At 50.6% G+C, this 14717-nt stretch overlaps 1 protein-coding gene across 3 annotated transcripts in view; it reads right to left on the reverse strand.

Annotated features, from left to right (window-relative positions):
• The window catches only part of FAM193A (family with sequence similarity 193 member A), a 159261-nt gene that overhangs the window by 58482 nt on the left and 86062 nt on the right, over positions 1–14717 (reverse strand). For 2 of the 3 annotated variants that reach the window (XM_045997105.1, XM_045997106.1), the window contains exons 3-5: positions 10270–10427; positions 9368–9535; positions 5758–5992 (exon numbers count right to left, since the gene is read on the reverse strand). In XM_045997105.1, the coding sequence (XP_045853061.1) occupies positions 5758–5992; positions 9368–9535; positions 10270–10427 (561 nt within the window). The remainder of the gene's footprint in view (positions 1–5757; positions 5993–9367; positions 9536–10269; positions 10428–14717) is intronic. The other variant, XM_045997104.1, reaches the window with a different exon arrangement.

Here is a 14717-nt window from a genome sequence, read left to right on the forward strand (position 1 = left end):
ACCCCATGTCTCCTCCCTTCTAAGTCCCTCACACAGAGAAAGGGGGTAAGATGCACAAATGCACGTATTTGACGGTCATTCCTTACACTGTGCTTCCAAAATGCACTGAAAGCCCTACTCTTCAAACAATTTAAATGCACACAAATCCTCTGATGTCAAAGGGCAATCATTTTCTTGCCTATCTTGAGAAATCTGCCATTCTGGTGGATACAAATAACTTCTCCACTAGTGCTATGCCTTGGAAGGTCAGGTGTTTCCTCTCCCTAATACACAAAGGCAAACTCAGCAGTTACTTTAAATTTTAAACATTTGGGAGTGTCCTGGCCATCACAGAGAGTGATACCAAAAGAAACATCCATCTGCCCTCAACACAAGGTGACCAGGACAGAGAGGGTACCTTTCCTGAGCACAGATCTCACTACAAGCATATGCATGTGGGACTCCACGTGTCCACCTGTAAGCTACGCTATGCTGTAGGGGCTGTGTGTTTCAGTCATCGCACATCCTTCATATGTGCTCCTTCCCTAACCCACTGACAATTGGAGGAACTACTTAACATGATGTAGCAATACTCCATGAAATGGGTTACTCGTGGTGATGCCTTCTACAACTTAGGCCCAGTGAACTCACATGATCACACCTGCAGGTGTTAGTAAACAGTCTACACACGAAGACCCTATTGTTTGCCCAGTAACTGGCTGGCATGGGGGCTGAGGGAACGAGTCAAAGTGAGCATTTCCTGTTCCTAAGCACAGCCAGGGAGACAGAGCTCAAGGCACACTGGCGGCACCACTCTGGCACAAACGGATGCCAGCTCTGCCACCTGCCAGCCCCTGCTCACGACCTGCAGACAGACGGGGCCCTGCAAGGAACCCGGACACCTGCACAGACCCTCAAACCCTCCATTCTGCCTGCGTTTCCAGAGCTTGCTCCCACTGCCCCAGGTGTGCACTTCTGCACCCTGCAGTGCCACTACTCTATACGGGACAGCTAGCCAGGGAGCTGATAAACTCTGCCCAATCTCGGGAATGAGAACCCTGCCGAAGAAGGTACCAAGGACGTGGCCACAGATGCCATGTCGACCACACTACATGTCACAGACGTCAGCAGAGACCACTCTGTGCAGGCACTGGGCCAGGTACAGGGACACAAAGATGAAGCCCCTGCTCTCTAGGAGTCACCAGGGGACAGAGGAGTAAGCAGTGATCCAATTTATGATTTGTCTCTACAACAATGAACGTGCAAGAGCTAAGGCAGCAGTCAGACCAGGCCCCTGGCCAGCTGAGGGAGGTTCTGGGGAGGGCGCTCAGGGGAGCTGAGTGCTTGCTGGGCTTCCCCCATAAACCTCCACGGCTGCATGCATTGTCCTTGCCTGCCTGCCTGCCTACTTGCGGCAGTGGGACACAGCTCTGGCCTTTGGGGGTCATGTTGCTACAGGTACCTAGGTGAAGGCTGACTTAGGAAGATGATGTTCGACATTTTTCATGAAATCTGCAATCACTTCCAAATGAGGCAAGCAAGAGAAACAACATGACCCAAACTCATTTCCCAGCCTAGAGTCAACTTGGGAATGCAACGTGTGCTAGCAACAGTGCTTCCTGCAGGTCAGGCATGGTTCTTAGTGCTCACGAGGGTCATCTCAGTAGCGCCCTCGACAACCCTGGACTGGGTGCTGCCAGGCCCCATTCACAGGCCAGAGACAGCCTACAGAGGCTGAGCGATGGGCCTGGGGCCATGGGGAGGGAGTCTGTAGGCTGCTAGCAGGGAGGGCACCTGTGCATGAGTGCGGCCAAGACTCAGCACCACCTGAGCCAGAGGCACGGAGAACAAGCTCGCCAGTGACTCAAGCTCAGGCTTTTCCACCCAAACTAGTTTTCCTTCTTATACTCAATTGCAAAAAGGTTTTTGGGGGTCTGGAAGGAGAACGAGGAGGTATTCAGAACCAAGCTGTGTAAAAGACCTTGAGAACTACCAGACTATTCCAGATGCTTCTGTCCTTAAGGATGAAAATTCAGATTTCATGATTACTACAGCCCTGGCACAGCATTTGCCAGACGGTGGGAAGCACAACCTATGTGCAGGCTCCTTCTATTTTAATATTTAAAATAAAATTTTAAAACATGATGCTATCATCTTGTTTGATCCCCAGGGCAGTGTAGAATATACCCACAAGTGCATTTCCCATGAAAATAATGTTTTTAAAAATACCCTCCTACGTCTACATGTCTTCCCTGGGTTCTGCAGAATCAGAAAAACAGGAGACGTTGTTTCCAGAGAAGCCAGTTGAGAAGGCAGAGAATTAGCCGGCAGGGTTTGTACAGCAAGCCAACGTGCTGCTTTAAGAAAAACAATGGACCCAATTTGTGGCCAATCATAAAATCTGAGCTTTCAAGCAACAATCTGCATTTTGGAAAACTTGAATCTGTCACTGTGGCCTTGAAGCTTCTCCATTCTGATGAGGATCAGTGGTGACAGCTACAAAGGTCATTTTTTTTTTACACTGAACACCATCAGGAAGATCTGCACTAAATTACTCGGAGATCCCGTGTATTTCCAATGACCAAAGTATGATGTTGGAAAACCACGTGTGGGCAGACCCATTCTGAGCGTCGGCTCCAGCACTGGTTCTGATGTAAGAGACATGCTCGGAGACCCTACACCACACCTAACCATTAAGAAGCCCTCAGGCAGGGGCACCTGGGTGGCTCAGTGGGTTAAGCCTCTGCCTTTGGCTCAGGTCATGATCTCAGGGTCCTGGGATCGAACCCCGCATCGGGCTCTCTGCCGGGCAGGGAGTCTGCTTTCCCCTCTCTCTCTGCCTGCCTCTCTGCCCACTTGTGATCTCTCTCTGTCAAATAAATAAATAAAATCTTAAAAAAAAAAAAAAAAAAGCCTTCAGGCAGGGCACCTGGGTGGCACAGTGGGTTAAGCCTTTGCCTTCAGCTCAGGTCATGGTCTCGGGGTCCTGGGATCGAGCCCCACATCAGGCTCTCTGCTCAGCGGGGAGCCTGCTTTCCCCTCTCTGCCTGTTCTCTGCCTACTTGTAATCTCTCTGTCAAATAAATAAAATCTTGAAAAAAAAAAAAAAGACAATGACCTCGGGCTCAAGTGTACTCCTGACAAACAGCTGGAAAGGCTATTAAGATATTCCTCCCTTGGGGCGCCTGGGTGGCTCAGTGGGTTAAGCCGCTGCCTTCGGCTCAGGTCATGATCTCAGGGTCCTGGGATCGAGTCCCGCATCGGGCTCTCTGCTCAGCAGCGAGCCTGCTTCCCTCTCTCTCTCTCTGCCTGCCTGTCTACTTGTGATCTCTCTCTGTCAAATAAATAAATAAAAAAAAAAAAAAAAAAAAAAAAAAGATATTCCTCCCTTTGCCAAATACGGATCTGCGTGAGGCAGGACTTTCTTCAGTAACTTCAGCCAAAGCAACCTATGACAACAGCATGAATGCAGAAGCAGCTACAAGTATTAACATGTCCTCTATTGAGCCAAAAACTAAGGAGATCTGCAAAAATGTAAAGGAAGCCCCTCTTCTTACTATATATGTTTTGGAAAATAATTCTTTTTTGGGGTACCTGGGTGGCTCAGTCAATGAAACATCTGCCTTTGGCTCAGGGCATGATCACAGGGTCCTGGGATTGAGCCCCGCATTGGGAGTTTTCACACCCCACCAACAGCACTTGTTGAAACCACAAACGTAGGTGGCAGCTGGCTTATAATGACAAAATTTCTGGGAGGCTGTACCTCGCCTCCGCCCACCCCAAGACCACAACAGGCACATGCCCTTGCTGTCCCTCCAGGGCAAGGGCCTCTCCTTCACTCTCATGCAAAGAGGCGGCCATCTGTGGGCCCAGCACTATGTGTCGATGCCACCCAGGGTGGGACTGAGGCTGTAACTACCATCTCCCAGGTTTAGAAGTTCCTGGAGTGAATGCTGGCTTTGGGGCACACGAATTTCTCAGGATTCCAGCTTTCAGTTTGTTTTTCACCCCTAAGTCTTCTTGCCTTTCCTGCCACCTCAGCAATGTGCTGTAAAAGCTTTTATCTAGTTTTGGTTTATGTGATCCAGTAATTCCATTATTTCCCATGAAGGAAGTAGGATTTCAGGGTGTCAAGTCTGCAATACCCCTGGAAATCAAAGTGAGTACCTCTATGTATAATGAAAGTGACATTAATCACTGAGCAAACAACCATGTTTTGTTCTTAGTATTTACGAGTTTTTTCCAAACCACAAGAAAGTATTCCTATGTAAATTGTTGGGAATTTGCTCCAATAAGCAGGGCTGAAATCAATTTCTGTTTGTTTCAAAAACTGCACTCCACACTGACTGCCTGAGGAGGACCTGGGCGGAAGCGCCACCTGGGGCAGAGCTGTGCTTTGCAGTGCTTGGCACAAGGTTCGGGCAGCTGGGTAACGCTCTTCACCTTGGCGGACTCCTCTCCCGGCGGACTCAGGAAGGTCCGAGGGTGCGGTCCCAGAGGAGGTGGCACTGGATGTGAACTTCTGAAGAGCGGGTACTTTCAGTAAGTCGAGGTAGAAGAGGGAGAGCTGCGTGCGATGTGACATTAGGGAGTGAGGCACCGGAGGCCCGCTGGGCCCTGCTCCGGGCACCAGCATGCCATTGCAGATTCTCATGACGCAGAGACAGCCGTCCCTCCTGACTCGGGCTCCTTTCCTCACATCGCGTGCTTTCCTCCAGGCTGTCAAGAGTCACCGGCACGGCACGATCCACTGCAGGGATGCCCAAGGGGGCCCATGAAGCCCACCCCCACCCCCCGAATTTACCTGCAAAATTGTGTGTCTGTAAATTTCCTGGCAAGAAGGTCTATCAACTTTAGAATCACAAAGACCATTGCATTTAAAATCTGAGGAAGAACTGGTGCTATATTTATTTCAAAATGTAGTTTTACCAGGAAGAAAGTACCCAAAACTAGTCCAGTAAAATATCATTTAATAACTAAATTGAGGTAATGGCAAAGAAATCCACAGACTATCGGCAAATCGGTATTTCTCTAACAGTCTGGAAGGCCTGAATGACTGGCTTCTCAGGCAGCACAGTCTCCCTGCACTGGTGGCTGCACCACTGACAGGTCAGACTGAAGCTTCTTATGCCCAGCCTGGCTGGTTTCCAGGAGCTGAGATTCTACCACATGCCTCCTTCCACCCATGTGCGCTAGGTTACATCGTGAGGAGGTCAGAGACCCCTAAGACACCCCTGCTTGTTTCCTTCGTGAGGGCCACTGGGCAGGGACGGGGGTGGGCATGAGGGTAGGTTCTTACTGGACTCTGGGAACCCATCCCTAACCCAGGGCTGGACTGTGGAATCAACAACTGAAAGCCATAGGACCAGAAGCAAGTGCTCTCCACAGGAGTCATGCCCTGCGTGTCACACTGACAACAGAGATAACAGCTTAAGATGGAAACCATTTGTCTTTCTTCTCCTTCCTACCGCACACACTGGTCCTCACCTCACATCGTCCCCATCTCTCGCTCCCTAGGCCTCAAGGTCTCCAAACTGTATTTCCATGATATGTTACCCGGATAACAATCCACGCGACACCCTCCTCCCACAGCACAGTCCAGAAGGAAGAGAGAGGGGAGAGGAATCAGGTTCTCTCTTGGTGCCTTAGCGCCACAAAGGAGGGGCCGGTGATGGCATACGAGGGCAACACACAAGCCTCCCCACGACCTCAACCGAGCACAGTAGTCTTCTCAAATTCTTCCCCACAGAACCAGAGGAAGGCAGTCTTCGCTCTTACCAGCGTGCCCAGGAAGGTGCTGATCGTGCGAGCTGCCTGGCAGAGGGCACCGTACTCCTCGAGGAGAAGAGAGATGAACTGGTGAGCCTGTGGAGGGCCCTGCAGGGCGGACGGCGCCTTCACCTTGGATGCCGCCGACAGCTGCCGGAGTAGTCGGACCTTCATCTCCAGCACATACTCTCTGGCTTGTTGTTCCAGCCGCTGGTACAGCTGGTAGGGGTCCCTCTCGCAGAGCCTGCACGGAGAAGAGAGAGTCACCGCTCACCCGTGACCGCCCACACACGGCCCTCCACGGAATTGCGATCAGTGAGCTGAGCTGTGATCAGCGCCCACCCAGCCACGGCCACAACCACCATCTTCTCAATATCTTGTGAGAGGTGCCTTCACCTCACTCACCACAAAGGAGTCCTGGCACAAACAGCGTCAAGAGCCACAAAGTCATTAGCTAAGAGCCCCAGAATCCCAGCATTTACTCAAAACTTACTCTGCACTAGCACTGTGCCATGTACCAACCCAGTTAATCACCAAGTTCACCCACTCAGCTGAAGAGAGCAGCCCGCCCGGGGAGGGGCAAGGCAGGGAGCTCACACAACCAGCAGGTGGCAGAGCGCACATAGCGGCGCCTCCTCTCAGGAGCCCTAAGACAACTCATTGTCCATGCCCTCATGCTGGGCAAAAGCAACCCACCCAGGAGAGATGACACCTGGCTTGAGAGACTCTAGAGCAGACTGCTCTGTCCTTTTTTCCAGGAATTCAGTATATAAGACAAATGGGCTTGCATTATTTTTATAATCAGAGGAAACTATAGAAACAATGTCTCTTTTTAAGCTATCCCACACACACACCAAAAAACAAAACAAAACAAAAAACAAAAAACAATGAAAATGTATAAAATAAAACCCCTAAACTGAAGAGAAGGGAAAAATTAGTAAGTGCCTTTCTACCGAGCCACAGCAGCAGTTAACATTTTTATGAATTTCTTTCCTAATTTGGAGATAACCTACTAAAGCAGCCACTTCTCCCAACTGCACAATTCTGAGGGGTCTGCAGATAGAAGCCCAGGACCGCTGGGCTGACAACAGTATCTGTCTGCGAGCTGCCACCAAAAGAGAGCCCTTGAGGCTAGCACTTTATCAGACACAAGTTGTAAAACACATCAAGCCACAGGTCCTGGATTTTACACAATGGATCCTTTTACCTTCTGGGCACCACATTTGGTCAAAAAGAGAAGAATGTAAGTTGCCCTCTATTCCAGTTTTAAATTAGTGCACCACCTAAGTTATAAAGACAAGAGGCAAGTAAAACCCAGCAATGGAGCATGGGAAACCTTGCACAAAATGTGGCTAGAGAAATAATAAAAACTGATGGGATTCCCTAGGGGCACCTGGGTGGCTCAGTGGGTTAAAGCCTCTGCCTTCGGCTTAGGTCATGATTCCAGGGTCTTGGGATCGAGCCCCACATCGGGCTCTCTGCTCAGCAGGGAGCCTGCTTCCTCCTCTCTCTCTGCCTACTTGTGATCTGTCAAATAAATAAAAATCTTTAAAAAAAAAAATTGATGGGATTCCCACTGGAGTTAGCACACTTCAGAAAGACATACTAGTTTAGCGTAGCAACCACAATTTTAATTACCAGTACAACTGTCCTACAAAGTAGAATATACGTCATCTGTTAAAGGAATGCCCCAGAAGGCTCAAATGACAGAGGGACAACCAAACTAACAGCAGACTGGACGCCTCTTAGTGAGGTGAGTTAAACATCCATTTTACTTTATTTCTTTGTCCATTTCAGTACCTTAGAAATTCAACAAAATGGCCATGCGGTCCTCCCGCAAGCAGATTTTTTTTTAAAAGCTTCATGACCAGGAGGCAGGACTATGCCGAAGTCACTGAGGCGGCTCATCCACATGCACAGCCAACACCGGTGTATGTGTGCTGAAGGTTACTCTACAGTGGCACGGCTGCAGCACTGAGGAAGCCAAGGAAATAAACTCTGCCCTCACGACGCTGACGGCACATGCATACAGGTGATGGGATTCTGCGTAATGGTAGGAAATAATGAAAAGGCAGCAAGGGGAAAAAGAGTGATGGCAGAGAGGCGCCTAGGGTCTTACACAGGGTAGCCTCTTTGAGAAGATGACTCTGAAAAGTAATGTGAACACTGGAAAGGAGAAAAAAAAATCCTGAGAAAGGAAGAACAAGGCAGACAAAAAGAAGAGTAAATGCAAAGGCCCTGTGGCAAGAGTGAGTGTGGTCAGCAGAGAAAGGACGGGAGCCGGCACAGCTGGGATGTGGTGAAAGACGGCGAGGGCAGCACAGAGCAGGACCATGTAGGACACCAAGGCCACAGAGAGGAGGAAAGGATTATCACCACCAGCTGTACAGACTCCCAGAAGTGGGCTTCACGAACACCCCTCTCCTGATGAGTATCACCATGTAAACCACAAAAGCAGCCGTGCTCTTGGGACACAAGGGCGAGTACAGCAGATCTGATAAAGACACACTTCCAGCTGGGGCTTTGACATTTCCACATTCTTAACAGTGTATTTCACTATCAGGGCAATGCCGTTTCCCAAACCTCAGCGATTCCCATTACCGGCTTTACACTCTGCCATAACCTCTCTCACTGGTACTAGCACCTGCCAAGTGTCTTCCTCCAGCTGCCTCTCCTAAGCACTGGTAGTCTAGGATGTCATGTGCCTGAATGGCAGGCCCTATGTTTTTCCCTCATACTTACTAGGAAACCTAACTCCTAGAAGCGGCACAACCACCCAGACCCATCTCCTGTAGTGCAAGGCATTGAGCCCTGAACACACTGGCCGTGTTCCTCCACAAGTTCACGGAACCCACAGCCATGCACTGCTCCTCGCTCCGGGATAACCTGTGCTGCACAGCGAGTAAGAGTCTGCAGAGCCCCCTTCAAAATGTGGGAAACACAAAGCAAGAGGAGAAACGATCCATGAACCGCCTTGCTCAAACTGATCCCTTTTACCTGAAACATTTCAAAGAAGAGAAAAAAGACGCTACAGACTATAAGAAAGAGTAACAGTCTGTCTGTCACCGGGCACATGGTGTCCGCTGAAGAGCACACGCGGAGTCGCAGGCCCCTCCGCAGGACACACACTTGGACAGGCCCACTGTGTCCCCTCCGCGGGACAACCACTTGGAAGGGCCGGCCACCGTGGGCGCTCCACTCCCAAACCAGCACGTTCTCAAGCTACCTGGCCTCAGAAAATGTCTTCTCACCACAGCGGGCACCTGCCTGTCCTCCTGGGGCTAATTAAACACAAGAGGGCTTGAGACTGTGCTCAGCACCATCCCTCGCAGAGTTAGGCCTCAGAAAGCAGTGCTGCGGTCAGTCTCAACACTAAGAAAGGACAGAAACGTGTCGATTCATTTGTTTATTAAATAGGCAGTGAGCACTACATCAGAATGAACGTGAATCTCTGCCCAGAGGGCTTGCTTCTGGCAGTCTGTCTGCCAGCCGGCAGGGCACTGGCAGTGAGTGGGTGCAGCCAAGCTTACAGGGTCCAGAAACCCAGCCCAAGCAGAGGGTAGGCTTCCTCTGCTGGGCAGCAGGTGAGGGAGGGACACGACACAGGGGCAACGTGTACCTATCCACGAGCTCCTTCACCCCGTCCTTGTCGGGCACGAGGCTCTGGTCTTGGTCGTCGGCCAGCGGGGTCCCCGCCTGGCGATAAATGCAGCGGACCGTGTAGCGCACTTCTGACCAGTAGTTCTGCAGCTGCTGAGGTTCACGATCCGTCTCTGCTGAAATCTCTCTGGAGATGGCACAAGAGCAAGGAGGTCAGGGTTAGCGAACTGTCTGGGTCACCCTTGCCCTCCAGACGGCCTAAGGGGATGGGGCATGGACTCCCAACGGCATCCTCTACCTTGCTCTGCTCCTAGAGCGGCCTCCCACTTGCTGTGGCCAAAGGGAGGCCTGGTGACCAGCCCAGGCTTCAGGTGTCTGCAGCTGTCTGGTTCCCCAAACCCTCCTCCCCAGGAGACCACAGCCCCTCCTCGAACAACAGGAATGAACACACCTGGCGTCCCACGTTGAGAACACTGATGCTCCCCTCCATCTCAAGGGACCCATCAGGCAGCTCTCTCTCCCCACAAAGCCCCTGCTCCCCACTCAGCTGCACTGACTTCAGGCCCAAGCCAAGCAGAGAGAGCGTTCAGAGCCCCCAGGCCCTGGCCTCTCCCCTACACTGCAGCAGCATCCCAGGGAAGGGGCGGCTCTCCCCCTACCCAGGCCAGCCCGAGACTCTAATGACTTGCTCTGCCTCCCTCCCTCTCTGAGTGCTAGCCTGCTCCTGTCAGCCCTCACAGGCAGGGACTCGGAAGAGCCTCATCCCACTGGTTCTCCCACTGACACCCAGGCTCCTGTCTCAGTCCTCAGGAATCGCTCAAGTGCCTGCCGTCTTTATGGGAACGGCCCCTTTCCTGCTCCAGCTGCAGCGCGGGTCGGGCAGGCCCTGCTCCCGACTGTCCCGCGGGCCCACACTGGTACCTGCGCTCGCTGCAGGCCTCACAGGCACACGCGGAGTCTGAGGGGGCAGTGCCCAGCCCCGCCGAGGGCAGCGTCTGCGCACCGAGGGCTAGCCTCCCGCCGCCTGCCTCTGGCTGGGACCCGCCAAGAGGGGAGTGAAGAAGAAAGTCTTGGCCCTGCTTTGAAAAGAGAACAGAACAGACTATGTTCAAATGTTCGTGGTAGAAATTTGTTATTAACGTGTTAGAAAAATGCCTTTCAGAAACAAATTTAAATTCAGACGCTGACAAGATCTCCACGGACATCATCTGGGTAACTTTCTGACACCTAAAAATTTTGTTTGCAACCAATTATTTACTACCTTTGGAGAGTTTTACCATAATCTCAGGAAGACAGTAAGTTTCTTTCATGCTTTAGGAAAGAGCAGCTCCACTCTCAGTGTCCTCATCAGTGGATGTACTGCCCTGCACCATCAGGACTGGTGCTTAGTGCAAAGCCAGCGGCCTGCAAGCCCAGCGGGAAGCCGGGGAGCAGGGGGAGATGGGGAGCAGAGTCCTCTGGTCCTGGTCCCGTGGAACCCCACAGCTGTACTGCCTGCTCTAAGGGACAGGAGGCTAGAGAAAGAGAACATTCTAGGCAAAGATGGAGGATGAAGCAGGCTCCAACCCTCGTGCCTGGAACCCAAGAGCCCCTAGAAGGTTCTATTAACAGCCATTACAGGGAATGTAACTACAACCCTCTTCCCCCCCCGCCCCCAGCTGGTCCCTCGTCCCTCAGGGACAGGACCTGAGAGGGATTCTATTACATTATGGACACATGCGTTCCAGTCCTAGAGCAGATAATCCCCATAATGAAGAAAGGGCACTAACAGGGCAGCTGGCCCAAAAGCCTTCACCCTACCAGCCTAAGGAGAAGGAAGCCACAGGAAAGGGCCTATGAAGGGAACGTACACACCCGGAGATTGCAGACAAGCCCTGGGAGGCTGTGGCAGCTGGTGGGTGCTTCCTCAGAGTGGTCAGACACTTGGGGCACCACCAGCGGCAAACCGGGCCTGTTGTGTGCCTCTTGGAGTTTGGGCACACAGACATGGGAGGGAGCAGTAGTGGGCCTGCCTCCATCACATGGTGGGCAGGGGCTTGTGTCATCAAAAAACCCACCTAAAAAGGTTCCTGCTAGGTGAGTGGGTCCCATAATTATACCAGGGGGCAGAGCAAAGGTTGGGGGTGTGTGTCACACAGAGTATGTGGCAGACAGTGAGAAGTCTGGACCGAAGTCTAGGAAACCCTAAAGAAGGGCCTCTTATGGGGGTGCCCGGGTGGCTCACTTGGTTAAGTATCTGCCTTCAGCTCAGGTCATGATCCCAGGGTGCTGAGATTGAGTCCCACCTCAGGCTCTCTGTTGGGGGGAAGCCTGCTTCTCCTTCTCCCTCTGCTGCTCCCCCTGCTTGTGTTCCCTCCCTAGCTCTCTGTCAAATAAATAAAATCTTTTTAAAAGGGGGGGGGCTTATTACAATCAAGAGACACTCACCAGTGGAACACCTGTTAGAACCCTGGGCCCTGGTCACCAAGGAGAACCACAGATAGCCTATAAAGTATGGAGATTCCCCCCAACCCCTCCTGCCCAGAGCCCCTTCTCCACCCAGCCAGAGCAGGGAAAGCCAAGGAAGCAGGACAGGCACCACTGCCCTGCCTGCCCTGCACCCCCACGATATGCCCTTGCTGACCCCAAGAGGAGATGCCCTGAGGGAGGGGAGACACTCAGGTTTTTCGTAGATTAGACTAGAGTACCCGAAAATGAGATGATTCTAATACCCATGGCGACTGGAAAGGCTTGACAAGTCTGAGAGCAATGCTGGTAGAACCGGGCTATCCCCCAAGAGCAGCAGGTCATTGCACTGAACGAAGGAGGTTTCTTCTCCCCTCCATTCCCCTCATTCAACAGCAAGGCTACTACACATGGGACTCCAGTCCTCAGCAGATGCACAATCTGATTCTCCCTTCCCTGCTCCCAACGGTCCAAGCTACTGTCACCTCTGCCTGCCAGGTGACAGTGGGGCGGCTCTCCACCAGCACCGCTGACACCCACACTCACAGCCCTCCCGCAAGCAGCAGCCAGAGTGGTGTTAAAAAGTAAGAGAGACCCTGTCACTCCCCTGCAGAGAACCTTCCACACCACTCAGAAACAGACTCTAAATTTCTTACCCATCTTCACGGTTTCCCAGCACACATCTTTGCTTTTCTTTCACTGCAGTTGAGTCTTTGCCTAGAGCGCTAACCCACTAAATGTGTGAATGGCCTGAGGGACAGAATCCTACAGTTATGCCTCCGCAGGAAGGCGGGTAAACCAGGCATCAGGTCTGGGCTCCAAACCCACCCTTCCCTGCACCGCTGGGTGTCAAGAGTGGCCCGGCACTGTGTGGGGCCTTGACAGCAGGGGGCGCGGGAGGGCCACCTTGGAAGCTTCCGCGTCCTCAGCACCCAGAGGCTTGAGAGAAACATTGGGTGCCCACCCTTGTGACAGCTTGTCAGACCGGCCTGCGCGGCTTCTCAGCAACTGCTCTGCTACCCAGAGAGCCTCTCCCAAGAGTGTCCTACCTGGAGTCGCGTCCCTAAGCCGCCTCTACCTGAGAGTGGCTGCTCCCTAGACGTACCACAGCCGGAGTCTTCAGCATTCCCTTCCCAGATCTGTGCAGCTGATCTCCTGTTTCTAGTTAACAGTTGGTTCTCGATGCAAAAGCAACCCGTTCAAATTACTGGTGTGGGTGCCCATCTCCTGAGCTTAATCACCCTGTTAATCTCTTGTATCACAAACTGCTATTTGAAATCCTGGTGTTTCCCTTGTTTTCTCGTTTATTTTTTGTTGTTTTGTTTTTTACCTGTCTTCATCACTAGAAGACCAGTCCCCAAGAATGGGACCTTTGTGTCCTGTTCACCACTGTGTACTAGCACCAACGACGCTGCCTGACACCCAGGACAGACTCAGAACAGCAGCCAAGAACCTGGAAAGTAACACTTCCTGGTGACAAGGGATGAAATAAGGCCTTTTAAAACAGCGCATGATGACTATACAGTAAATCCTTAAGTGTCTCACCTTCTGGTACTCATCTCATACAAATTTAGCTTCAGTTATTATGTGCTCTCCAAGTCCAACATAGCTGAAAAGAATACAACAAAATCCAGCACTCAACAATGTGAAGTACGCAAAGTCCAGCATCCAACGACAAAACCAAGAAGGAAAATACACACATAACCATGAGGGAAACAAATCAACAGAAACAGACCCCAAAACAACAAAAATGATGCAACCAATGGACAAGAATCTGAAACTGGTGATTACAAACTCTTATGTGTCAGAAAGCAGAAGAAAACATAAACATGAGGAGGAAAGTGTAGATGTAAAAAACTACCAAATGGAACTTCTAAAGAGGAAAAATATATCTTACAGCAGAATATCAATACATCTGAAGCAATAAAAAATCCAAAATGAGGCAGAGCAAAAAACAACACTGAAAAAAAAAAAAGCATTTCTAAAACAAAAGTCGAGACGTCTAACATGTGGGTAAATGGTGTCCCAGAAAAAAAGGTTACATAAAGAAATTGTTGAAAATTTTCCATATTCAATGTGACTGTAAACTGGCACATCTTAAAAACTCATCTGAACCAAAGCGCAATAAACACAAAGCGAACCATACCAAGCACATCAGTAAAAGGCTGAAAAGCAATGATGAAGTACAGATCTGAGAAGCAGGCAGAGGAAAACATCCCTTCTGCACAAAGAAGCAAAGGCAAGGATGACAACACACTTCCACCAGAAACTAGGGAAGCCAGCAAAGAAATGACCAACAATCTAGAATTTTGAACAGAAATGACTTTTTTTTAAAGATTTTATTTATTTATTTGACAGAGGGATCACAAGTAGGCAGAGAAGCAGGCAGAGAGAGAGGAAGGGAAGCAGGCTCCCCGCTGAGCAGAAAGGCCAATGCGGAGCTTGATCCCAGGACCCAGAGATCATGACCTGAGCCAAGGCAAAGGTGTTAACCCACTGAGCCACCCAGGCACCCTGAATAAAAATGACTTTTTAAAATGAAAGCAAAAGAAAAACTTCAGACAAACAGAAGCTCCCCTACACTAGAAAAATGTTCAAGGCAGCCCTTGAGGCCGAAGAACAGGCACAGATGATCGAAGCTACGGGCAGGAAGAACAGGCACAGATGATCGAAGCTACGGGCAGGAGGGAGAGCACCAACCCAGTAATGGGGAAGGGGCAAGGGTTCTTCTCATTTTAAAAGTCTTTTAAGAAGATAACAGATGACTACATAGCTGGTGGAACTCAAGAGTACAATATCTTAAGGCTCCTTATACTACATATCAAGTATACAGTATTCTCTGAAAATAGAAGTTGAGAAGTTGAAGATCTGTATTATGAATTCTAGAATCACTAAAAATAATGAAACAAAGTGATACAGGTAAT

The sequence above is a fragment of the Meles meles genome, chromosome 2, assembly GCF_922984935.1.
Source record: "Meles meles chromosome 2, mMelMel3.1 paternal haplotype, whole genome shotgun sequence".
NCBI classification, from domain to species: Eukaryota; Metazoa; Chordata; class Mammalia; order Carnivora; family Mustelidae; genus Meles; species Meles meles.